This window comes from Callithrix jacchus, chromosome 14 (genome assembly GCF_049354715.1).
Source record: "Callithrix jacchus isolate 240 chromosome 14, calJac240_pri, whole genome shotgun sequence".
Lineage (NCBI taxonomy): Eukaryota > Metazoa > Chordata > Mammalia > Primates > Cebidae > Callithrix > Callithrix jacchus.
Genome location: NC_133515.1, coordinates 16314193 through 16341842, shown reverse-complemented (window position 1 = coordinate 16341842; position 27650 = coordinate 16314193). Strand labels below are relative to the sequence as shown.

Below are 27650 nucleotides of genomic sequence, written 5' to 3'. Positions count from 1 at the left end.
AAATTTACTCTCTCTTCTTTCTAGTTTGTAAGAACTTGGAGGCCACAGGGGAAAGGGAGTTCTTTGGATACCAGATAAGGCATGAAGCAGATGTGGTTACAGTAATTCTGGTATAATTCATTGTAAGGTGATGATCTCTAGGAACGTCATCACCGTGGAGAAACCTGAAAGCTCCCAGCAGCCAGCAACGAATGAAAGGTGTGGGCGGGACTGCCAACAGGGTGGGGCCTGGTGAGCCAGTGCCTGGGCTCCCGCTTCAGAGTGCGCGTGGGGGCGCATCACGGGGGAGACTCTGATTGGTTCCTCTGGTTGGAACCTGGGCACGAGGTTGGAACTCTGGTGGTTGGTAGGGCAACCTCCTTCAGTTGATAGAAAACAGTGGAAGGAGGAGCTCCCTCTGCGCTGTCTTCTCCGCGATCTCAGCCCTCAGGCTTGTTGTATCTAGACCCATTTTAAATCAAGCAGGTTCGCTTCAGACCAGTCATCTCAGGGGAGGCAGCTGAGGTGGGGAGTGAGTTGTTAGTGGGGTGCAGCCCCATCACCAGGGGCTGGCCCTGCCAGGTGCCTGTGTTTGAAAGAGGTGAAGTGCTGAACTCTGCAGACTGGGAGGCAAGGGAAGGTCCAAGTTGCTGGAGAGGAGCCAAGGTGCCCCATGGGGAACACACTGAGTTGTTGTTTGTGCCCCAAAGTCAGCCGCAGGCGAGGTCTGCGTAGATGGTCTGAGGATCTGCCCTTCAGCTCTGACATCAATGAGGCGGTGGCAAGCAAAGGTGTGGGCCAAGATAGAAGGAACATGTCCAACACCAGCGCCAGACCCATTTGGGGCCCGAGCTGGCTGTGTGGGGTGGTGTCTGGCAGCTGCGATGACATCTATGAGGCAGTGTCAAGCGTAAGTGCAGACCAAGGCAGAGAAAAGCAGAGGCCGGCCAGAGGGATCTTGGTGCTCCCCAATGGCAGACGAAAGCAGAGCCAGTGCAGGGTGCACTGGGCAGAACCGATCTGCAGCAATAACATCAATGAGGGGGAGGTGGTGGAAGTGCCAGACCCTACTGCCGTGGAGCCTGCCCGGTGGGATTTGGGAGCCGGCAACGGCCATGACCTGCAGCACATCAGCGACCAGGTGATGCCCAAAGGTAAGGCAATGAATGATACTGTTTGCCCTTAGGCACGACTCTGGCTGACACTGATACCAGTTCTCACCCCCTCTCCCCACCCCAGAGGCATCCACAACCTCGGGCTCCTTTCTCCTGCCCCTAGCCAGCTTTCCCAGGCCCATGCACCAGGCGGGAGGACTGGCCCTGCCTCGTGCCTGCCGCCACCCTTTATTCTTTTTCCCTGCTGCATCTGAAGGTTTCTTTCCTCCTCCCTACCCCAGTGCCCAGTTCTGGCCCCTTTCTCAACCCCAGGCTGGCCGAACGCTAAGTTTTCCAGAGAGAAAATGTACGCTACAGATTTCATTGCTGTAGAGGAGGTGTCTTACAGCTCTTCTGTTTACTTTGGTTGGCCTCTTAATTTATTTAAACGTTAGAATAATTAAGCTTCATGATGAATGTGACTTTGTAGCTGAAAGGTATTGTTCTCTCAGAATATTCAAAAATGGTGAAAGAATGAACAAAGTATGTGAATGAATTGTGCCTTTATACACAAAGCATGCCAGTACTTGTGAAAGCTTTTCCTTGTTCGGTGGTGTAAAGTAAGCCTCTGAGTGCTTTCACACACCAGGTAGCAGATGGGTAGTGTTGGATGACGGCCCAAAATAGACTCTTCATATCATTTATGGGGATTTATAACACATTTACAAGTATGTCTCATTTGACCCTGTCTCTACAAAAAAATGGTTAAAAATTAGCCAGGTATGGTGGCTTGCACCCACAGTTCCAGCTGCAAGAGAATCTCTTGAGCCCAGGAGTTTGCGCCTTCAGTAAGTTCTGCTGGCTCCATCTCACCATTGTACCACTCCAGCCTGGGCAACAGAGTGAGACTTTGATTGTTTAAAAAATTGTTTTTGCCCCAAACAGCTCTTTGTTTTAAGACATTTGAAATATTGAGCAGGTGTCGGACCACAGTAACTGACCACAGCATCTCTTACTGCTTGAGACTTTCCCTGAAATGTGCTGGTAAGAGCAGCCTAGAGGAAGGTGGTTATGTCTGATAAGTAGAGGGAGGAGGGCATATATGTGATTCATCTAAAAGTTGCATCCCTTTATTTAGGTGCAAGTCTGAAAAAGAAGTCCCAGCCCTAGCCTGGTTTTATTCCACATGCATGGAGAGATTCTGTGATTTTTGCATTCTCCAGTAGAATTGGGACATTGGTGCCTTTATTTTCCTGACATTTATTACTAAAAGCTTTTCTCAAGACTGTTAAAAGTGATCCAAATGGTTATGTAGCTTTAAAAAGAATCTTTTTTACTCACCTCACTTGTGACATTGTTTCCTCTTCTTCCTCTACAGATATTGCTTCTTACCATCCAAGGGCAAGCACACTCTTCCTGAGAAAGTATCAAATGCATGGTGAGACAATATTGTTTCTGCCTTCAAGGAAAACCTAAAACTTTTCTGTCTTGTGTATTACAGAAAGTATTTAGAGAAACTCAGATATTAGTTAAAAACGTTCAACTTTTCATAGATTTACTTGTCTTATTTTCATATGTGATATAATTTCCTTTAGTTGTCAATGTTTATGGAAACATATAGATTTCGTGTTCACACATTTGGTGACATTTTTACCATTTTACCATGATTAATTGGCCACATGATTTAGTGTAGTAGTCACGGATTTATACCTTTTTCTTCATACGTCTTTGCCATTTTTCCCTTGCTTTAAAGAATATGTTTTAATAATGACTGATAGGATTTTGGCCACAGCTTGGATTTCACTTGCGCAAATCAAAAGAATCCATTGTTCTAGATTGGATCTGTGATGTTGGCTCCTTGTTCACAGTGCTCTAACCACTGTCACATCCAAGTCGATGCTAGAACTTTTTCATTGGAATGTAATAGAAATGTAACATGCCCCGTGCTGTTTTCTGTATTAGCCTTAGTGTGTGAAACTAGTGTAAAGTTTTCATATCCTGCCTGTTTTAGGATGAGAATTAGAACTGTAGGATTTTTCTGTACTGTTGCTTATGTTACATAACATTCTGTTGTCTTACTTTATTTTTAAAAAAGCCATACACCATGTTTTTCAGTTAATTTGAACAAGAATACAAGAACTGGGGATTCTAGAATAACATCTGAAGTAATGCAGCACCATAAAAAAGGAGTTGTTCACCTGCATTTTCGTATTTGTGTGGACTTTGTCTGACTTGAGCTAGTCATTTCTAGTTAGGATTGTTCTATTTCTCAGTTTCTTCCAAGAGCCATGGGCTTCTCACACCTAGAGTGCATGGAAGTAGAAGAAAACTGATCCCCTGCCCCTGTCACCTCAGTGGTGAGAAATGTGTGTCAATGAGACCAGTTCAACTTCAAAGGAGGAGGCATTATAGGGAAGAAAGTGTGGCCCAAGTCCCTCTTGGGAGCTTTTATTCTTTGGACCTTTGTTAGAACAAAATGATTGTGTGTGCTGAGGATACCCCGTGCAGTTAGATTGGCACCCTCATTTTGATATTTAAGTTTAAGATAGACTACCTTTCAGTTGAGTAAAGACCCATTTACTTTTTCAGTAATGTATGAATAGATGACTGAGAAGTGGTTTGGGATGCTTCCAGATATTCTAGTGCATCTTGAGATTGACTCCTGGCCAGAAACTGGTTCTGAGAGCTGTCAGTTATTAGATCCTGGTAATGAAAGTAAGCTACGTGAAAATGTAGAATCTGAAAACAAAACACTGCTGCATAGGGGTTCAGAAATACAATAGTAAATGTTTTTATTAGCTAATTTTCTCATCTGTCCCACATTTTGGCATTTTTATGAAGGAATACTTGAGACAGGATAATTTATAAAGAAAAGAGGCTTTATTGGCTCACAGTTCTACAGGCTATCCAGGAGTTGTGGTGCTAACATGGGCTTCTGGCAAGGGCCTCAAGAAGCTAATGATCGTGGTGGAAGGTGAAGAAGTCATCTTTCACATGGTGAGAGAAGGAGCAAGAGAGAGTGGGAGTTGCTGCAGGCTTTTAAATAAGCAGATCAGGCCAGGTGCAGTGGCTCACACTTGCAATCCCAGTATTTTGGGGTGCTGAGATGGGCAGATCACTTGAGCCTGGAGTTTGAGACCACCTTGGGCCAACATAGTGAGACCCTGTCTCTATGAAAAATTTAAAAATTAGCCAGATGTGGTGGTGCATGCCTGCAGCCCCAGCTACTTTAGAGGGGAAGGTGGGAAGATCACTTGAGGCCAGGAGGTCAAGGTTGCAATGAACCATAATCACACCACTGTACTCCAGCCTGAGCATCAGAGTGAGACCCTGTCTCAGAACAACAACAGTAACAACAAAACCCCAAGAAGATCATGCATGAGCTCAGAGCAGGAACTCGCTCATCACCAAGGGGATGGCACTAAGGCATTCATTAGGGATCTGCCTCCGTGATCCAAAGACTTCCCCACCTCCAACACTGGGGATTACATTTCAACATGAGATTTGGAGGGCACACACTTTGCCTAATTTGTTTTGCCTTTCCTTATGTACATGGAGATGCTTTCATTTGAACATAATAGAATATGTGTTAGGTCAAAAAGTAAAACTGTGTTTTAAAATTTTACATTATGAGATTCGTCATGCCAGATTATTTAAATGTTAAATTTTGTTTAAATTAAAAATATTTTAAAAATTGATTTTTTAATATAGTGATAATCAGATTTATCTTGTTTTATATAGTGATGATCAGATGATTAGCAACTACTTTTATTCTGTGGTATTTTTCTATACCAGAATTGATTAGTTATATTTTTATTTTTAGTGCAAGGAAAGAGGAGAAGCTCTCGCCTATATTCTGTAAGTAAGCTTTTGAAAAGTTAAGAAATTAATTGTTTAAATTAAAAGTCTATCTGTCATAATTCCTTAGAAATGTAACAGGGACCCAGTGCTGTTAGTTCGATCCTCTTTTGGTGAATTTTCTAACTGTTTTCTATTTTCCTAAGTGTCTGATTTATGCAGGAAAGTCTTTAACTTACTGTGCCCATTTTTAAGGCTGTCTGACATTGAAGTTAAATTTAAATAATGTGGTTGTGATATAAAGATCTGCCTTAAATATTTAATCTTTTAAAATCAAATCAAATTGAAAATAGCCACGTCCATTTTCTTCAACACTTTCTGCTGACTCCCTGTCACAGCAGCTGAAAGCACAGCATCCTCACTCCACTGCACCCTTATTTCCCTCCCCGTTTCTTCCACCTGTAACACACTTTTAATTAAATCATGAATTGATATTTACATGATTATGACTATGCACATATTATTCACTGCTGATCATATAATGTTCTGAATGTGCCTCTTCCTTGCACATCCTTCATTCTTTCTCTTAAATATTTCGAAACCTGAACACTTCTGCACTTCTCCAAGATAACCTCCCCTTTCCTAGCCCATGATGGCTCATAAAACCAAATGTGACCATTAGCCTCCGCGGGTCTCTTTGTTTTCACATCCTTCATTTGTGTGTGTGTGTGTGTGTGTGTGTGTAATTGATTTTCTGACTATATTCCTTTGGCTCTCTAACAACTATTCTTCCCCAAGAGTTGTAACATTTGTCACATGCCTATCAAAAATATGTTTTATCTACTAAAAAAATACATTCCATGTTTTTTTCTTGAAGCAAGTTTCCTTGGCCTTTCATTATCATCCTCAGGATGAACTGTGATTTCCTGGGCTGCCCTGCACCTGTTGGCCTGGGAGCTCTCTCTGAAATCTGGGACGACTAATGTTGGGTCCCTGAGTCCTAGACTGTGCATTGCGCTCTGCTTTGTGTTACTCCCCAGTAATGCTGGAGTGCAGTTTCTGAGGAAAGGCTCATATACACACATGTTTAGAGATCTGGGCTTTCTTAAAATCCCTCATTTGATATAGAGTATAAAATTCTATAGTGAAAACTAAATGTCATGGCTTGAAGACATTTTTCTATTGCATTTTTATTATACTGTTTTTGAAAGTATTGCCATTGTGTGATATGTCATATGTAATCAATGTTTCCATCTGTCAAGTGTTTCGGACCTTCTCTATCCCTGAGATTCTGAAATTGTAACACAAAGCTTGGTAGGGACCTTTTATTTTATTGTGACCATTAAGTCTAAAATAAAATTTAGAGAATTTTTCTGTGTGCTCTGTTTTATTATTATTATTTTAGTCTAATGATTCAGATGTTGGACCTCTTAGACCAGTATTTCTGCATTGATCTGTAACTTCTTTACCTTCGATTTTCCAGTTTATCTTTTGTTCTGTTCTTAGAGATTCTTTGACTGTCCATGCTAACTGTTCTATCAAATTTTTAAAAATCTCCTTAAGGGTGATTTAAGATTTGTAAAAAAGTTTTGCTCCTGAATTTTTACTGCTCCCAGGAATTCCTTTTTCCTGTTGTTTTGATCTCCCATTGGAGGCTTTGCTCAAATGTGTGGTGGTCTTTGGCTTTCTCTCATTGAAAGTAGGACCTTTTTTTCACTGAGGGGTCTCACTGTAGGGATTTGGATGTCGAGGCAGCTTTTCCTTTGAGGGACATCAGTGTATATATGAGGGAATGAGGGTATTTTCTTTGCCATGGTTCAGTTTTCTTCCAAGAAGGGCCTCCCAATTTTCTGCCTGGGCAGTGCAAGCATGGCTGCTGGCTTTCCAGAAACAGGGTTGGGAAGCAAGGTGGAGTTTCACTTTGTGTGTGCCATTTACTCCCATTTCCCAGGTTTCAGTCCTGGTAGGTCGGAGCACAGAAACCTTCAGGTATAATATATCCAGAGAATACACATCCACATTTCTTATAAGATGGGAGGACAAGGGGACCTGGCATTCTAACCACAGGTTTACTATTGACCTTGTTGGCTCTGTTGTATGTTTCATCTTACCTTCCCTGGTACCATGTGCTCTGATTTTGCAGACTGTGTCGGGTCCTTCAAAATACACAGGATTGCTTGTTTCTGTTCAGGTCACTCCCTGTGGGCACCAGGGTTGTGCTTTCATGTCAGTTACCACTCCTCTATCTGCTTGTCACCTTGCAACATTGACTCAGAATCTGCTGTCAATCCTGTCTCCTGGTCCTGTGTATAGTGTTTATTTTATGACTAATTCTCATGAGATTTCAGAAGGAAGAGAAAATAAATTTGTGGTCAATCCATCATATTTTGTGGTCAATTCATCATATTTAACCCAAATTTAGAACCTATATGTAAGTGTAAATCTAAGTTTAAATTGAACATAATTATGACATTAATTCAGACAATTTTCTAGTTATACCTATAATAAGCATATTACACTTTTCCACTCAGGCCTTGTGTAATAATTCTATTCAAACTCCATACCTGCCATGTGGTCCCATTGCTGTGCAACATAGATGAAGCTGATTTTGTTAGCACACAAAGTATTGGAAATTTTCAAGTTAGCTAAAAGTCATTAATTATTTTTAAAACATTTAAAACATGTCTTATAAAAAAGTGGGGAGAAAAAAGTGATCTTGAAGGCCGGGTGTGGTGGCTCATGCCTGTAATCCCAGCACTTGGGGAGGCTGAGGCAGGTGGATCTCTTGAGGCCAGGAGTTCGAGACCAGCCTGGCCAACATGGTGAAACCTCGTCTCTACTAAAAATACAAAAACTAGCCAGGCATGGTGGCACACTCCTGTAGTCCCAGCTACATGGTAGGCTGAGCCAGGAGACTTGCTTGAACTTGGAGGTGGAGGTCACAGTGAGTGATAGGAAATTTTAAATTAAAAAAAATGACAGATATCACCTAAAGCTATACCAACTAGTCTGTTTTTTGGTGCATTTTTCCTGTTATTTTTATTCTCATATATGGAATTTTCCTCAGAGTTGACTTTTGTTATGTTAAAGTATTATGCTGCATTATCCCTAATAGTAGTGACCTTAAGGGATACCTTCTTTCCCGTTGAATAAAAGTGTCTGAATGAGTCCATTTTTATTTTTTATGCCATATTTGTTTTTGAGACAATTAAAGTATATACGTTGACACACATACATCGTTAATGTAAATTAACAGAATAGCTTAAGAAACATTAAGAGTTTTTAGCTAGAGTTAAAACATTTCTATCTTAAAGGGTAATTTGGTCCTTCAAATAGTAATATTGTTCAAAAACATCTTGGATTTTGATTAAGAAATAAGTGAATTTGCAGTAAAAACCATCTGAAGCAGCAAAATGCTGTTGGACTCTATGGATATTTCTGATTATTGGCTACTGGCAATGTTTAAATGCAGTGTAGTTTTATAAACAACCACTAGATCTTCTCCCTACCCTGCCTTTTGTTTCATACTAGCTCATTAGTAGTAGATCCAAACCTGTTCTGTCTTTAATGTGTTTGTGAGGGACCCTGATGGAAGAGTGTGATAACATGATGCAAACAAGCATATTAAGAGGAGGAAGGAAGGCTCATCCGAGTTAGTTTTTTTTTTTTTTTCCAGTTAACATAATGGGTATTTTGTGGTTTTAAACAATGCTGTTGATCTTTTCAACTATTTGGTGACTGGCATTTGGCTACTGGGATTATTTTTAAGGACGAGCACTTTCTCTCTCTCTCTCTCTCTCTCTCTCTCTCTCTCTCTCTCTCTCTCTCTCTCTCTCTCTCTCCCTCTCTCTCTCTGTCTCTCTCTCTCTCTCTCTCTTTCTTTTTTTAAAATTTGAGATGGAGTCCTGCTCTGTCACCCAGGCTGGAGTGCAGTGGCACAGTCTCAGCTCACTGCAACCTCTGCCTCCGGGATTCAAGCAATTCTCTGCATTAGCCTCCTGAATAGCTGGGATTACAGCAACCCAACGCCACGACTAATTTTTGTATTTTTAGTAGAGATGGGGTTTCATCATCTTGTCCAGGCTGGTCTTGAACTCCTGACCGTATGATCCACTCACCTCAGCCTCCCAAAGTGCTGGGATTACAGGAATAAACCACCTCGCCTGGCAAGGAGGAACATTTACTTAACATAGTTGAGGCAGCTTCCCTATTGACTATTGCACTCTCAACAAATGAATAGATACTTTGAAAGTGTTTTAGAGATAGTTTCTTTTCTACAGGGCTCAAAGCATTCACTGTCATATCTCTGATAGCACTGTGGATGAATTTTCACTGATTTGTATCTGCAGGAAGATTTACTTTCCAAATTGTAACTGATTTAAATATTTGTCAAGCTCTTATTGAACTCCTTAATTTCTCCCACATTCTGTGCTCAGCAGCTGCAGGTAGAAGAGAAGGGGTCCTCCCTCACCTGGAGAGGCTCACTTTCTCATGAGGGGGATGCTCTGCAGGCAATTGTATCATGTAACACACGGTGAATTAGACTGATGAGTCACAAAACCAGAAATGTTCTGTGGTGTGGCTGCAGGCAAAGGGAGCCCAGAAGGTGGATGAGGTCAAGCTTGCTGGGACAAGGGGGAAAGGAATAAATATTCCAGACAGACAGCAGCATGAGTGAGGCAGGAATGTGCCATAATGTGCATCCAATAACTTAAAGAATGAAATCAATTAACTTTTGAAATGAATGCAGAGTATTCTCAGAAGTTCTCATTTGAGTAGTGTAATAGCAGTCTTATGGAAACATGAAGTGAAAGTTAAATTCCCAAAGTTGTTTTCATCATCTGATTTTTGGATGTGAGAGAGTCTTAAAGCAGTACTTTTTCCATCCTCCCACAAGGAAACAGGCCCAGGGAGACCTATGGCCCTTCACTTGTTTGGTGACTGAGCAGCTCTGGTGCACACAGCCTCTGACTCTAACACACTGGTTCCATCACACTCTCTCTTGAATGCGCACACTTAGGATTAGTAACTTAGTAAATGTTGTATTAGGTCTTCATTTACTGCATTCAAATGCTCTTGTGTCAATATTGTTTAATGTATGACATTTTGTTTCAGTTAATGAATAATGGAAATAGAAAATCTCAGTGCTTTTTACTGCATAAGAAAAAAGCATGAAATCCCATTTTAAATGTTTCCCATTATTTATAAAGGGAATTTACAATAGAGGCTTGCCAGGTTTGATGATCGGTGTCATATCCAGGGCAGCATTTTGTAACCCATTTCTCAAACATCATCTGTGAAAGTTAAGAGCCTCCAATGAGTTTCCCATAGAGCTGCACATGATACCACACTCAGGCAGGTCACGGGGTATAAAAAATACCTTAATGCTTTATTGTTTGACATTTTGACAAAGGGAAAACCCACACTTTTGTAAGTTCAGCCTACTGTGATATTTTTCTCTATCTTCCTTCTTCTTCAGATACCTCCATGGCATCTTGGTAGAAAATACAGCTCGTGTTCCACCATATTGCTAGGTAACAGCACAGTCAGTGAGCCTGATCTCAGCCACATATTAGAAAGGTGAGTACAATGAGGCTGCCAAGGGCTGAGTGACAGACCCCCATATGCTAAAAGCATCCCGGCCATCTGCTGTTATTTCAGCTATTTGGTTGCCCCTTTCAGCAAGCAGTTGAAGAAGTTGATGTCAACGATATATGGATTTTTCAGGACCTAAGTATGAATTTTCTGTTTCTTTTTTAATCTTAGACACTGTGTGGTAAAAGGGAAAGCCAGTTCGCAAATAAGCAATCCCAGAAAAAGCATGGCTATTTATTGGATGCATTTATGTTATGACAGTATTGAACCTAATAGACAGGAGAGGTGCTTTTTATCAGATGGTTCTAGGAAAAATTATTAGTTCTTTATAGGCCATAGGCCTAAGATGATGGGCACTACTTTGGAAACTACTCTTGTAAGAAGGAACACCTTGTCCTCCAGCAGCACCATAGTGTATCTGCATTTAAATTTTTCCATCGTGCACAAGCACTTCATAGGCCACAATCAGAGATGCCCTTTCAAAACACCCTTGAAAGATGGGTTCAAGTTGGTTTAAAAGGCCAGCTCCAATGGAGATGCCCAGGAAACATTATTAACATCTCCTTCCATTGAGTGTTGATTTTCAGAAAACAGTTTGGCAAGTGGTACCTCAGAATGTTAATCTCCTTATCCCTAACTTGACTTTCTGGTCTATAAACATGACTAAATTACAAGCTTAATTTTGTCTCTAATGTACTTGTTTTTAAGCTAATTTGTCAGTAACTTCTACTTTAATCAAAAATGACAGTTTATACTCATAATAATGTGACTTTCCTCTCTCATGTATAACAATAGTTGAGATCCAATTGTGTTTCAGCAAGAACTGGGCTCCACCTGCATCTAAAGCCCTGCGCTTTGACCTCTGTGCTGTCATCACTCAATGTTTGTATTCAGTCCTAAGTAAAAAGCCACCCTTTTTCGGCTAGAGTCCCTGACTGCTTCTGATTTCAAAAGATTCCAATGTTTCAGTATGCAATTCAAAAGTAGTTTTTAAGCTTACCCTTGCTCAAACAAGTAAAAGTCCTGCTTTTTCTACTAGCGTAGTCTAAATTTTACAAGGTTTTTAAAAAATTGAAATATATATATTTTGTTTTTTGGAGAAGGGGCTTTGCTGTTTTGGCCAGGCTGGATTCAAACTCCTGGGCTCAAGCAATACACCCAAGTCAGCCTCGCAAAATGCGGTGATTACCGGCATAAGCTACCATGCCTGGGCTACAAGTCTATTTTTGAAGCACAGTAAGTTTTAATGTACTCTCCAGTTTTAGAAGAGATTATTTGGTATATTTGCTTTTGATGAAATAAAGGTTTACTGAGCAAGTTAATATAGCAAATTGGCTTTTGGAAAAGATTTTGAAAAATGTATTTCATAGATAGTAGAGCATTGTTCTCAATGGAAGAAGTGAGCCATGTTAGAATCAATTACACTGTTTCTTCAAAATATACGTCTGCAAACACATGCATTTTCCCAGCTCCACCTTCCCTCCGTCTCTGGGCACTCACAAACCTTTTAGGAAAATGGGGAAGTATGTGAGACATCATTATATGGGTAAAAGCATCCCAGATGATTCTGATCTTAGCCCTAATTCAGTCATTCCCAAACTTTGCTGCACATTGGAATCACCTGGGGAACTTTACCAACAACCCTGATGCCTAAAGCTTACCCAACGCCAATTAAATCAGAAAGTCTCCAGCTGACACTGAGGCCCTGTCTAAAGCTCCCCGGGTGATCCAGTGTGCAGCAAATGCGGAGGCGGAGGCTACTGCTCCCTTTGTGTGAAAAAGTGATGGTTCTAATATAAAAATTACATGTTTTCCCTGTCATTTGCTCTTCTTTTTACCCATAAAGCCTTTCATCTGTGCGAGTCATTTCTATCTATGTGTGCATATGCTTCAATTTATACCATACCAAAATGTTTTGTAAACACCTGCAGTGCACAGGAACACTGTTCGGGGACCTTGGGCAAATCAGTTTTAAGCCTTGGTTCTCTTAATTGTAAAATGGGTGGTGCATGGATTGTCACGTGAGGTTCCGTGGTCCTTTTCAGCATGTAACTTCCAATTCTGTGATCTTAAAATGTGGAGATGAAACTGTTGGAAGCACTATAGAAATATCTATCTTAGATGCTAAAAATGTTGTAAGGCCTACTTTCTACAACTCCAATTTGCCTTCTCAATTATTACAAGCCACATTTTAAATGTTGAGGGTGAATAGAAGGCCAGAACTTATCAAAGAGAAGCCCCAGTTTCCTGACACACAACATCTGTGGATGACTGGAACACAGTAACATCCATCCGAAGAGTTGTATTTGTTCATTCATACTTTGTTTAAACTAATGAGGAAGTACCTGCCATAAATGTAGGATGTGGTGTTACACTCTGTGTTTAGTACTGCTTATTTTAGGAGCACGACAAGTGTCATCGATTTTTGGATGCATTATAATGTTTACTAATAAATTTTCTGCTAATCATGCATAGGTGATTTTAAATTACTTTATTTGGTATAAAGCACATTCATTCTCTGCTTTTAGGGAAACAATGACAAATGGGTGAGTAGGTGATGGTGAACAAAATCAGCCAAAATGCGGGGCCAGCAACTTAAAAAGCAAAACACTACTGTCTGGCCTAAATGTAAGCATATGTACACATAGACATAAGTAACTTGCACAGAATGAAATGTTCTATGGGCAGAAGAGCAAATGACAGGGAAAATATGTCATTATTTATACATAATAACCATCTGCACACACAAGTCTTCTAACAGCATATTGCCTAGCATTTTAGTTCTCCTATTTTTGCTGTAAGGCCAGAGGACTAAAACAAAAGGAAAGTGTTCATATGGTACTGTTGTGAAGAGAGGATTTCAGGGCCACTGAGAGGGTTCCCTCCTCCCCCTTTAGAAATATATCTTCAGGCCTAACAAATGATAACATCAGTTCTTACAATTTTTTTTCCCTCCACAGTGTGACTTTGGCAATATATTACAGCATAAAGCACAGGTAAGCTCTTTGAAACCTATCTTGTTATTCCAGCTCATCGCTTTGTGTCATACGAAACACGCTGTCAGGTCTCTGTATATTATAAGCTGTAGAGTGCTTATTTTGCAGTGTTACAGTGAATCATTTGTGGGTTATTTGGTCCATAAGACTCTTTTAAATTATTAAGGGTTCCAAAGTGTATTTGTTTATGTCTTTGTTTGCAATTTACTTGTAAAGAAGCAGTTAAAAGATGCTCTAGCCTCACGCAAATATATAGTAGGAAAGAGACATATTTTTGAAGCTTTCAGGTAACTGTGGGTATTCTTTAACCCCACCAAAACTCCAGAAGTGCTAACTGATTAAAATAGTTATAGCGGGATTGTACATATCAATGAATTCGTTCACTAATAGTCACTGATCTTTCTTGTACAATAAATGGATCTTTCCCCTTACTGGCTTTTACAATGTTATGCATTGGCTACTTGGTCTATTTATAGTGTCAAAAACTCACTTTCATTAGTATCACCACCATTATAAAAATGTCTTCAGATATGGAGATGCTGTCAAGCTCACAGTAGTAGGTATGAGTTTTCAAAGTCCTGATTTTTACCTTGAAAGTTTTAGCTTTATTATAGACAAATATTTGTTATTTTCCTTGCAATGGCAGACTCTCTTGACTTAATTTTATAGATAATAGTCAGTTATACTTTCAGATAAAAATGGTGTTCTGTGAAAAATTGGCTTGCTCAGCTCACAATTAAATCACAACTGCTTTTCTTTAACATGACCATACTTCAGTATACAGAAGTGCTTTATGTGAACTTTCTACTTAGAATACTAAAAAGAGAGGTCAAGGTTTAATAACAACATTAATTTTTACTGTTTCATCAAGGACATTCTTCAGTGAAACAGGCTACTTTAATAAAAAAAAACTGCAAGGGGCAGTGAAGAGTGGAATGAATACTGGTATAATTTGGTACCACTGCCCTTATTCATACTGAGAAACCATCAGTTTTACCCACTTTTGCTTTTAAACAGTCATTACAAGTGTTGAACAGGAAGGAAGCAGTCAATGTCTTAATACTTTAAAAAAGTAATAAATTGTGTGTTTTATTTTCAATCAGCTTCTCAGGTTGAATTAGTATTCTTGTGAGAACAGTTTGGGCCATACATGGTGGTTGACACCTGTAATCCCAGCACTTTGGGAGGCCAAAATGGGAGAATTACTTTGAATCAGGTGTTTGAGACCAGCCTGGGCAATGTGGCAAGACCCCATCTATCAGAAAAAAAAGATCAGCTGGGCATGGTAGTGTGGACATTTTGTCCCAGCTACTTAGGAGGCTGAGGCAGGAGGATTGCTTGAGCCCATGGAGTCAAGCCTGCAGTGAGTCAGGTTGGTACCACTGTGCTCCATCCTGGGTGAAAGAGCAAAACCCTATAACAACAACAACAACAACAACAACCAGTTTTGACATCATGGGTCTCCTAGAGAATCTCAGGGGTCCACAAACCACGTTGGTAGCACCATTGGTTTCCTTAATGATCACATAATGTGTTAGTTTTTAAAGTTCATTAAAGACTGGCCTCTTTTAAAATAAAAAGGCAATTAAGTCTGTAACTCAAACTACTTCAGCAAACATAAAGTATAATAAAGATTTCGGAAATCTTAATTGATTTTAAAAAGTTCTATAATCTTTATTGCCAACAACTACTGCTTTCTAAAATGTTCTTGTGTTCCACCATGAGGTTAGAGTAGTAAAAATAGATACAGTTTATTCCCATTGCCTATTAGCGGGGGTCAGTATTTAAAGGCAAGGCTGGCTCATCAATGTAGAAAAGACTTCCCAGTTCAGAACGTGATGTGCTGATGAAAAAGAGGTCAAGAAACCCTCTGAAGGCCAGGATCCAGGAGAAAAATGGGCAACAACAGTTTTGGTGAACAAATTTTACCAAAGCAAACAAGAAATATCTCCCTCCACCCTCCATGCCCTACTCCCAGCAGATACTTTACTAAGATATTAACAGTTCCTGAATTAATTTCTTAAATTCACATTCTTCTTTTACAGATATGCAAATAGATCTCTGGCTATTTTCGATGAGTCAATACATCCACTTTCAGTAAGTGTCACTTTCTCTGAGGTTCTGTTTATGTCTTATAGAGTTGTGTTTATTTCTTGATGAAGTCAAAATCATCCACCATTAAGTCTTCACTAAGTTGTATCCAATCATCTTATGTAAGGAGTGTTGTAAATTGGACACACTGGAGTAAGAGCTGACTTATAGCTTTGTTTAATTTGTGCACTAAGGGGAATAAACATACCATCCAAATAACAAAATGTGTCATTTTAAAAGATAATTTTTTATAGCAGCAAACAATATAAATAGTTGTAAGTAGTCCTAACAAATATGCACAAATTCTGTGAATAGTATTAGAAAACAATTTAAATTTAAATTTGTTTAAATGCTATAAAAACTTAAAAACTTCCTTCTTCAGGTATGTGATAGCCACAGGGCCACCTTAGCACCTATGTTTACAGAAAACCAAAAATATTTTAAGATCCTACTGTTTATATTTTTAGAACTAAAAGTCATTTTATCCCAGCAAAATTATTGTAAGGGACACGTGGGCACAAATTTGAACTTAAGAGTACTTAAGAAGTTTTCTTGAATGAATATTTATATTGCCTTTTTCTTCTTTCAGCAAGAAGAGATTCCAGGGAAATCCTTTGAGGACGATCCCACACACAAATGCATTTTCAGTTATTTCTGTAATATTTTTGCAGTCGCAGAACTAACAACTCCATGTGCGATCGTAGCATTGGTAAGCTATTTCTTATCTATAAAGCAGCTTTAATAACTGGTCTCCTACACAGCGTATGGCCGTGTTTCTAAATAAAAGTCAGTTCCTAAAGTTATCATCAGATCTTTTAAGAGAAACCTATGTAAGCAAAGTAAATACACATATTAGAGTTTAATCATCGTCATGTTTTAAAATGATGCCATTGCTTTTCTTATCACAGAATAATTGCTACTAAAAGCAGTGGGAGAGACTTCTGGTTTCTCCCTCAACAGATTCCCATGTAGGTCTAAGCTGAGTTCCAGGCTGTATTTCCCCACAGTTCTGACCTGGAGCTGCTGCTCTGAATGCTTTGTTGTTCCTGGTGACCTCTTGTGCCTGCTCAGGAAATTGCCCAGGAATGTGGAACCAGTAAGACTTGGACATGGGCTTTGCTAGTTAGCCTGCCAAGCCACAGCTGTGTCCTTACCTCTACATGGTTCTCACAGAATTCCTGTGGTGAGACTCATTCTGAATATAAAGTCCTGTTCAGATGGCTGGGATTGTTTGAGCCCTCCCCACACTAACCTGTAGAGGAATGTCAACCACACGGCCTGGAGAGAAAGGATACTTAGAGCAGTACCCTCTCCTTTAGCATCTGGCTAGAACTTAGGGGTGAAGGCTTCTGCTGGGCACCTGCATAGAAACCTCTCTGTGAGCACTGGATCAGATGCAGGCCATTTCCTGGAGCTGCAGCCATTGGGAATGCTCAGCACATGCTGGAGGGAAGCAGGAGTGGTACTTCCAGATGGAGAGAGAGCGAGCTGATGCAAGAGGGAAAGCTGGATTGGAAGAAGGGGGAGTTCACTGTATACAGGCTAAATTTGGTGTGCCTGTGAGATAGCAGAATGATGTGTGCAGTCATTATTTGAATCTACGGAACTGGAGCATGAATCTGAGCAGTGTAGTCATCATCTGGATCTATGGGACTGGAGCATGAATCTGAGCTAGAGGTAAGGAATGAAGAGTAAGAGTAGCTGCTCAAGGCGAGGCATGATGGATCATGCCTGTAATCCCAGCTCTTTGGGAGACCAAGTCAGGTGGATCACCTGAGGTCAGGAGTTAGAGATCAGCCTGGCCAACATGGTGAAACCCTGTCTCTTCTAAAAAATACAAAAAATTACCTGGGCATGGTGGTGGACACCTGTAATCCCAGCTACTTGGGAGGCTGAGGCAGGAGAATCTTTGGAACCTGGGAGGCAGAGGTTGCAGTGAGCCAAGATTGCACCACTGCCCTCCAGCCTGCACAACAACAGCAAAACTCTGGAAAAAAAAAAGAAAAAAAGAGTAGCTGCTCAAATGCAAAGAAGGTGTTTAGAATAAAAGTGGACAAGCCGGACATGGTGGGACACACCTATAGTCACAGCTACTCAGGAAAAGGAAAAAAAGAGAAGATGGACAAAAGATGGCTCTGTAAAGACTACCAGCATGTGAGGGACAAACCCCCAGTAAAGTGCCAGAGTGGGAGGAGGAAGAGCAGAAAAAAATAAGAACAAAGTGTTCACAATAGGAAAGGCTGTGGTCACAGTGCTACATGCTGCCAAGAAGGTGCTCATTCCATAAACACCCCTGGGATGCCAACCCTGTGCCACTCTTCTAAGTGCTGGGGCAGAGAAGAGGACAGGTCGAGCACAGTCCTTGTCTTTATGAGACATTTGCTTTAATGAGGAAAGCATTTCTTTTTTTAGGTAACGGCAAATAGCAAAATGATAAAGCAGGATACAGAGAGAGTGATGGGAGGGGCTCGCTGTTTCTGATAGAATGATCAGGAAGAGCCTCTCTAGAGAGGTCACATCTGAGCAGTGACCTGACTATAAAGTGAGGATGATAAGGAGAGCTGGCATACAGGCAGTGTGATGAGTGCCAAGACTGAGACAAGAACACATTTCATGTGTGTTCAAGGAACAGACAGCAGAGAGCCCACCTGTGAGAGAAATGAAGGAAAGAATGGAAAAGATGAGGTCGCACAGGCAGTGCCATAACTCACAGAGCCCTTTGGCTTGCAGACCAGGGGACGAAGTTAAGGTTTTATTCCAGTTTGAAGCGGGGACTAATGGTAGATCTTGAGCAGGAGAGTGAAGTGTCCTTAATTTAGAGGTTATCACAACTGTTTTGGGGAGAGTAGACCATAGTCGGGAGGAGGGTTGGGGCAGAGAAGAGGACTAAGAAGCAACTAGGCTGTTACAGGTGAGCCATGACACATGGTGGCCCAGAATCTGAAGCAGGCAGCCTACCAGTGAAGTTAGCCATAGAGGGATTGCACATGGATTGGAGGAGGGTAAACTCACAAGATTAGGGCCAGGTTGGGGAGTGGAGCCTTGGGGTGAAGGGCTCTGGTTTGTGGGTGTGAAGGCTCCAGGGACCTCGGCAAGAGAAGTCTCAGGTGAGTGATGGGGGTGGGGGATGGATAAGGAGAGATGGGAGGTGAGGAGCTGAAACCAGGGCATGACACTGTGAGCAAATGAGAGGATGTCCTGGAGGAGCTGTGGGGAGCAGGATGGGAACAGGCAACACATTCCTATCTACCTGCCAGCCAAGTGTGATGCTGCACACAGATGGCACAGTAGTGTTTCCTGAACAATCTTAATCTGCACGAGGCCTGTGTTTGTGCTGCCTTTCATGAGTGTGAAGGTGCTGAAGGTGCCTTTCTTCATGCTCACATCCCTGTGAATGAAATTGGCATGGAAAGTTCTGTGGGCAGAGTATGCTGCAGAGGTATCTGACTATGACTGTGACTTGCCCTCTCGCTTTATCTGAGCAAAGTCTCTGCAGAACGTAAGAATAAAAGGCACTTATTTTCTGGCCAAAACCAGAAGTCTTTCATTCTGAAATGTTCTTATCACCACACTGAAACAGAACTGAAATCAAAGACAAGTGCTCTATTTTGCAGGTGTACATTGAACGCCTTTTAACTAAAGCTAACATCGATCTTTGTCCTACTAATTGGAAAAAAATTGTCCTCGGAGCCATGCTTCTGGCCTCCAAGGTTTGGAGAGATCGTGGTCTGTGGAGTGTGGATGACAGCCAGAATCCCAAGGATGTTGCAGTTGAGACAATGTGAGTTTCTAAGGTTTGGGCAAACTTTGTCATCATTTTCCATGCCTCATTTGCTCTCCAAGTTATCACTGCAAGAAATATCTTTATAGGTTTCATTGTGCAGATAAAGGAAATAGGCATAAGACCACAGACTTCAATCTATCCAGCCTTAGTATAACAGTTTATATTTTCCAGCAATAATAGGTAAGTCTTGATGTGTTATTGTTGTAACAACTGGCTGATAAACTAGAAAATGTTTTTCTGATTGTTTTTTTGGCAAACCTCTTACAAGTGTGCTGTCAGAATGACACAGTATAGTAAATATCTTTATAGCTTTTTAGAAGCCACCTGCCAGTTTCAGTCCCCTTTTAAGGGGCAAACATCTAGCCTTCGAAATAATTGGCCACTGTTAAGGTCTTAAGGTCTCTGGACTATGCAGAAGTTACAGCTTTAACCTAAGCCACCCATTGTGTATTTGCTTTTGCTGGTCCTTGTCTACCCCCTTTAATCTGAAGATCTGTTTTTATAGGAACCTTGAGGTATGATGTTCTGTGCCCTGGCTCCTCCCCATTGGGAACATTGCATGTGTTTGAAAATCGGTTAGAAGCTTCCACATTCACCTCCCACAGTGTGAGAAGCATTTCTGGGGCATCACCCCATGCCCACCACACTCACAGGCTCCCTGGGTACTCAGACATTCACAGAAGCAGGCTGGGGGCCAGTAGTTGTTTATGAGAGTTGGGGGGAGCCTTGCGGGGTCATGGGGTTCCTCCCGGATGCACCAACATGACACTGAAACACAGCTTCCCCAGGGTTCCCTTCTAATTTGGCTTTGTGACTGCTGTGAAGTGAAGGGACCTGAAGCAGGCAAGCAGGGTGAGCAAGGGGGCATTTCCAGCAGAGCCGCCCTGGGTGCCTGCTGGAAAGTGAGGACAGCTGTGTCAGCTGCATCTGGTGCAAGACAAGGGAGCAGCTCTTGTTTACATTGAGCAGCAGCAGAAAAGATGATGCCAGGCAGTGGGACAAGTTAGTTTTGTGATCTTTGCCCATGACTCCGATAGGACTGTTATTCAGAATCACCTCAGTGTTTGTCTACAAATGAAGATGTAGTGTATATTGTAGATATGCTGCAATGTGTACATATCTACATTCAAAAATAACTACTTGGCGTCTGAGCTCAGTGACTCATGCCTGTAATCCCAGCCCTTCAGGAGGCCGAGGTGAGTGGATCGCTTGAGCACAGGAGTTCAGACCTGCTGGATAACACAGTGAACCCTGTCCATACAAAAATTTTTTTAAAAAATTAGCCAAGTGTGTTGGCAGGGGCCTGTAGTGGTCCCAGCTACTTGGGAGTCTGATGTGGGAGAATTGCCTGGGCCTGGTAAGATTAGGCTGTAGTGAGCTGTGATCACGTGACTGCACTCCAGTCCTGGGTGATGGAGCCAGATTCTCTCTCAGAAACAAATAAAAAAAACATTTTTTGCCACCACTTTGCTAAGAGTATAAACCAAGTGATCATTGCAATATTTGTGGTAGCCATTTTAGCAAAGAGTGTGACAGCAAATGAATTTGAAACAAATGGAAGTATTTTGAAAGTTGCAAATGCTAAAGTGACTTTAATCATAGTCATCCATTTGCAAACTGGTCCCTCAAAGGAAGCAAGATTTGCGACTGCCTGACTTCTCCTTGCCTGCTGCCTAGCCAGAGCTGATTTATCAATACAGGATAATTGCAATAGAAAAAGAGTTGAATTCATGCAGAGACAGCTGTACGGGAGACCGGAGTTTTACTATTACTCAAATTAGTCTCTCTGAAAACTCTGGGATGGTTTTTAAAAAGAATAATTTGGTGGGTATGGGGTCAGAAAGTGGGGAGTACTGATTGGTCAGGTCAGCGATGAAATCATAGGGAGTTGAAGCTGTCCTCCTGCATTGAGTTGGCTCCTGGGTGGGGGCCACAAAACCAGATAAGCCACGTTTATTTGTTGGGGTGGTGCCACCTGATCCCAGTACAAGGTCTGCAAAATATCTCAAGCACTGATTTTAGGTTTTACAATAGTGATGTCATTCCCAGGAGCAATATGGGGAGGTTCAGATTCTTGCAGCCTTCAGCCTCATGACTCCTAAGCCACAATTTCTAATCTTGTGGCTAATTTATTAGTTCTGGAAAGGTCATCTATCTAGTCCCCAGGTGGGAAAGGGGTTTGTTTTGGGAAAGGGTCATTACCATCTTTATTTTAAAGTCAAACTACAAACTAAGTTCCTTCCAAAGTTACTTCGGCCTCCGCATAGAAATGAACAAGGACAGCTTGGAGGTTAGAAGTGAGATGAAGTCAGATCAGCCCTCTTTCACTGTCATAATTTTCTTAGTTACAATTTTTGCAAAGGTGGTTTCAAATTTGTAATCATGAACACTTAGTTCTGCCATTTTGGCAGCTGAATTGTTCTCAAAACCTGCAGCTAAGCTGGCTGGGGCTCTGATTTCTAGTTACAAGATCAGAGAACATGTGGGGATATGTGCAGCTTTCCACAGAAGTGAGCTTCAGGAGCAGTGGAGGCAGAGGCCAGCCCCAAGAAGACCGGCTCCAAACAGAGCTGTGTGTGTGTGAACGGAGAAACACCAGGAGCTATGCTCCGAACAGGCTGCTTCTGTGTATGGTCTTGGGAAGCTGAAAGGCATTACATCCAAGCATTTAATAGACATGTGTCTCACCCCCCTGCTGTTGACTGTTTGCAGTGACCCCATTTTGAGTGTCAGTTTAACAGATAAAAACTGCTGTCCATCAGATTTTTCTTAAAACTTTCCAACATCTCTGTGTGTCCCTAGAATATATTTTCTTTCTAGAGAGTAAAACTGAGTAGCCACTATTCAGAAATGCTGTGTCATAAAGGGTATGCTATTCAATCATCTAGCCTTTTCAAAAACCAGAAATCCTAGAAGATGCATAGTCTGTACACAGAATTCTTCTCTTCAGTGATTAAACCTCTATTAATAGATAGGTTAATTTCATAAAGTGCCATTAATTCCTGTAGTAAGTCAGGTCCTGATTAGCTGTCTATTCAAATATTGTTTGATTTACATTTCTATAGACTTATGGATATGTGAACAGGAAATTAATTTTGGAAGTAGGTTCAGTTGAGTTTTTTTTTTTTTTAATTTTTTATTGGATTTTAGGTTTTGGGGTACATGAGCAGAGCATGCAAGACAGTTGCATAGGAACACACATGGCAGTGTGCTTTTCTTTCCTTCTCCCCTTCACCCACATTTGGTATTTCTCCCCAGGCTATCCCTCCCCACCTCCCCCTCCCACTGGCCCTCCCCTTTCCCCCCAATAGACCCCAGTGTTTAGTACTCCCCTTTCTGTGTCCATGTGTTCTCAGTTGAGTTTTAAGTTCAGCAAATGAGATCCTCACATCTTGGCTTGTAGTCTAACTGTCCTCCACTTTCAAGCCAGTGGGTAAAATGTTAAAATTTTCAAACCAAGAAACCAAATGTATTGTTCAGATATTGATCATTTTTAAGCAATTAACTTCTTACAGGGGTTATTCTGAAAGCAGCCAGAATGACTCTAACTGTGTACCTATTAATTTAGCCTTGGTGAGGGCAGCTAGATGACCATGAGGCAGAGGACGGCTCCCAGTCCTTTCCTCTCCCATTGCATCCAACAGCCCCACATTCTGTTCTGCCCAGTGGTGACAGATACTGAGTTCTTCAGGGTTGCATTCCCAACCCAAGAGCAACACTGCATGTGTTAAGGCCAGAGCCCTACTATAAATCACATTATAAAATGAGTTTAGTCTAGCCAAAATGTCTCTCCTTGACTTTTCTGCCTTTCAAATTGTAAATGTTATTCTTCCCCAGTCTCTTCATAATATTAAGGTGAGCAGAAACTTGCATTATGCCTCCTTGACATAGCCTTGTGTGCTGGAGCAGAGGGAGGGGGATTCTTTTTGCCATGGAATGTATCTTGCTTATGTATTTATTTGGGATGAATCCTCCTTAGAGCTTTTCCTCCTCCGAGGTAATAGGGTGGGTCTCCATGGGTCCATTTGTTGCCATGGTGATGTGCCCCATCTTCCCGTTGGTGCTTCTCTACTTCAGTAAGTCCCTTCCTGTTATCATCCTGGTAAACACGCCTGGAGCTTCTTCAGAACTACTAAATGGTACCCATCATTCCTGTCATCTGATTGTGATTGCGGGGTTTGTGAGTGCGTGTGGAGTCTGAGTTGTGCAGCTGCCCTAAGGAAACTGTGAAGAATAAGCCCCAGGTCAGTAGCAGGAGTGCAGAAGAGGCCTCTACCTATCCCTCATCCAAAATTTGGGGTGCTGGGATGATGAAGAGACCCCAAGCAGCTGTGCCTTGTTTGGACATTAGTGTAAGGACCCTACCAGTCAGCCTTTATTTGTTTCAAAACAGAATTTGGAGCATCTTAGTAGCTCAGAATGATATTTTTAAAGATAACCCACTGGACTAAAATTGACCTGTGTTGGCTTTATTATGTTTCTCCTCCCCCAGGAGTAAGATGGAGAAGAGTTTTTTGGAGCTACTCGAGTTTAAAATTCATGTGTCTGCCAGTGTTTATGTGAAATATTACTTTGACCTGTGTGCCTTGCCATACGACCATGAACTGGATTTTCAGTTTAGTATTCTTCACAAACATATAGCGCAGAAATTGAAGGTAAGGCTGTGAAGTCACTTAGTGAAGTTTCCCATTGGCCACAAAAGCCAACATCTGTGACAAAATCATATTAAGTAGTGATTAGGAAAATGAAAGCCTTAAAATTAACAGACCAAAGTGCTTATTTCTTTGGCATCATATTTCTTGTCTTTTATGCTTTATACAAGAATCCTTATTATTATTATTATTTTATGAGAAGGAGTTTCACTCTTGTTGCCCGGGCTGGAGTGCAATGGTGCGATCTCAGCTCATTGCAACCTCCGCATCCTGGGCCCAAGCGATTCTTCTACCTTTGCCTCCCGAGTAGCTGGGATTATGTGCATGCACCACCATGCCCAGATATTTTGTATCCTTATTAGAGACAGGATTTCTCCATGTTGGTCAGGCTGGTCTCGAACTTCTGACCTCAGGTGATCTGCCCGCCTTGGCCTCCCAAAGTGCTGGGATTACAGAGATGAACCACTGCACCAGCCAAGGATCTATATTTTAAAAAATTATTGATATTCTCACTGCTTTGACCATAATTCAGAACATTTTTAATTAAATTTAATCTGTTCTTTTGGGTTTTGTTTTTAATCTCTACTTGTTCACATAACATTCATGAATAAATGCAGTTGTATTCCTAATTATATCTAAATAGACAATGCACTTACTGCTCTTGACTGCCTTTTACTTAAGCAGTTTGCAATTTTGTGTCCTTGTCTATTCTATATATCTCAGTGCAGTCCCAGGAGTTTGTTAGACCAAGCAGTAGTGGCTGAGAGACTTGTGCTTACACTGTATAAGGTGCCAGTAGTTCAAGTACTAGGTGTAGGAAGGACATGGGTTTTTAGTGAAAATGGCTTCATGGGACAATGTAAGATTTATGGTTTATGACTGTTGGTGAGTATACAGGAAAGTTCCAACTGAAATAGACACGTTTAAAATTGGCACCGTCTCTGGTGTTTTGGTGGTACTTTGGAATAATACATTTATTTACCACAATGTGCAAGTAAAGTAGCTTCAATCATTAGGCTTCTTGGGTGTTCCAAAACAGCCCAGCATGTGCCTGTCTCGTTAAAATCTGCTTGGAGTGTGTAGTAACTACTAAGGATTGGGTAGAATTTGAACCGCTGAATAAGCTGATTGTTTGGCACAAGTGTATGTTGAGTATGTTGAAGGAACAAGTGCACAGGTAACAGATAATATTGTCACAAGCTTGTCACAATACTCTTAGGAGCCCTATTTTATTTTTTATGTGACAGTATCACCAAGCAATGAGCCCAATTTTAAAATTATAAAGTAAGTTCCTCTTGGCTCTGGCAGTCTTTTCATAGCTCTTAAAGGAGACGACCTTAGTGAATGGGCAGGGAGTTGCATCCTCAGAACCTGGCCGAGTGTAAACCTCAGCCAAAGCAGCTGCAGGGTAACCCTCTAAAGGAATCTGTATGTGTGGTTTCTCATCAATGATGCCTTTTAAAAAATGTTGGAGCCTTTTTAAACATTGTACTCGTTTTCTCTTTGATTGACTTTCCTAGGCTATGTCACGGCTGTGTGAATACAAAGACCTGCATCAAGATGCCGCAGCTATGACAAGGGCCGTCAGCATGGATTTCATCGGCATTAGGCATACTAATGCCATCTTATCTTAAAGAGAGAAATTAGCATTATAAAGTCCTGGACTTGTCAACTATAGGGACTACAAAATATCACTTCTCCTGCTGAAAAAGACCAGAAAAATTAGGATTTTCTTTTTTTATCTTTTTTAAAAAAATTTTTATTGTTGTTGTTGTTGCCGTTGTTGTTGTTGATTAGGATTTTTATAGAGTCGAAACTTCTTCAAATAACCACACTGTGAAGCTGGGTGATGGTGGCATGAACAGTGGGTGCCAGGTGCTACCTGCCCTTCTTGTTCCACTGAGTCCAGATGGCATTCCTAGGGCACCACCTTCTTGAACAACTCTTGGGGAGGAAGAGTGTCATATGGGCACAGCACATCCCAGTTCAGAGTCCACAGTCACCCACAGTCCCAAGCAGGTGACAGTCTGAGCTGAGCTGGAATTCAAACAACTTTGGAATTGGCTCCAGATTTGTGAGAGTACCTGGGTTTGGATCTCTGTCCACTGAGGCACTGAATGCATGATGGCCCAAAACAACAAGTGTGGGAAGAGAGAATGGCATGGGGACAAGGCTGTCATTACTTCAAGTACCATGGGGGCTCAGGCCTGTTCATCAAGTCTTTGGAGAGAATCTGCATGTGAAATGAGTCACCCACATCATGGATATAAAGGGAGAGATGAAATCGGTTCATTTTCCCCCAGGCCTATAATGGTCATGTCAAAACACAGAGTCTTGCTGTGTTGCCAGGCTGGAGTGCAGTGGCAGGATCTCGGCTCTCTGCAACCTCTGCCTCTGGGGTTCAAGTGACTCTCCTGCCTCAGCCTCCCAAGTAGCTGGGACTACAGGCATGAACCACCAACCCAGCTAATTTATATATTCTTAGTAGAGACAGGGTTTCATCACAGTGGCCAGGACAGTCTTGATCTCTTGACCTCATTCTGCCTGCCTCTGCCTCCATAAGTGCTGGGATTACAGGTGAGAGCCACCGTGCCTGGCCTCTTGCATTTACCATTCACAATAAAGCAGTTTGGAATATCCCACTGTTGATTTATTATTTCCTCCTCCAAACATAATCTGTGGCCCTGTATACATAATTGAATATTTTTGTGTATTGATATTTTGTGTCTGAAGATGAAATATTAGATGAAACATGTTAAAACATTTCATGCAAAGCCTTCAGTGGTTGTAGAGTCTACTCTTTGGCAAATACACGAATTAATCTATTTTAAATATTAAAATTTTTATTAGATGTGATAATGATATTTTTTCTTTTATCTTCATTTGTTAGATATAGTTACTTACATTCTTCCATAATTAATGATATTGTATCTTATATTTGATGTAAAAAACTCCTAGAATATTTGGAATTGATCGTTGAAATTAAACTGCAAAATGAGATTTGCTAAAACCTAGTGATAATGTACTCATAATGGGTTTGTTATCTATTACCTCTATCACTGTTAATTTTTAAAGTTTCCATGGAAAACTATACTAAGAACTTAAAATTTTCTATAAAACCCTTCATGCTCTGCACTTTAGCTCCAATGCATAATGAATAAAGGAAAATAAATTCTCCTGTGGGAATTCTGCTGGATTCTTCCTTTCTTTTCCCTTTAACCTGGGGGGGAGCATCTTGAGGTCACCATGGGGTGAGGTGACCATGAGTGGGGTCCCTAGAGCTGCCACTGACGGGAGTGTGTATGTGGAGATGGGTTTTGTGGCCACGTTTCTTCGTCGGGTCTTTCTGGTTGTGATGGGGGCTTTGAGGATGGTTTCTGAGGATCCCCTCCAGGGGAGTCCTCCGCCTGTGGTGTCTCCCTTGGGGGAAGGCCCAAGAATATCTGGAGAGGGATTCATAGGGTCGCCCCTGTGTGACAAAGGTGCCTTGTGCGATTTAGGGGCGGTGGAGCCTCATCTCCCCTGTAGGGTGGGCAGGATGTCTGAGGGAGTGCTGAAAAGAAGCCCTGTGTGTTGGGGTCGCTGTGCAGTCTCAGTACAGCCCTAGACCTGGGGAAGTCATGATGGAGACTCAGAGGTGCTTGGGGCAGGGAAGGGGGCA

The 27650-nt window shown here is 41.5% G+C and overlaps 1 protein-coding gene across 1 annotated transcript; it reads left to right on the top strand.

Moving 5' to 3' along the window:
- Positions 1 to 363: 363 nt before the first annotated feature.
- LOC118147456 (cyclin-Y-like protein 1B) lies at positions 364 to 27165 on the top strand. Its single transcript, XM_054244670.2, has 10 exons — positions 364 to 1133; positions 2452 to 2511; positions 4897 to 4931; positions 10351 to 10451; positions 13427 to 13462; positions 15508 to 15559; positions 16143 to 16262; positions 19168 to 19334; positions 23830 to 23992; positions 25510 to 27165. Exons 1-10 carry the CDS (start codon positions 653 to 655, stop codon positions 25621 to 25623), a joined length of 1329 nt encoding a protein of 442 aa, XP_054100645.2. The 5' UTR covers positions 364 to 652; the 3' UTR covers positions 25624 to 27165.
- Positions 27166 to 27650: the final 485 nt, after the last annotated feature.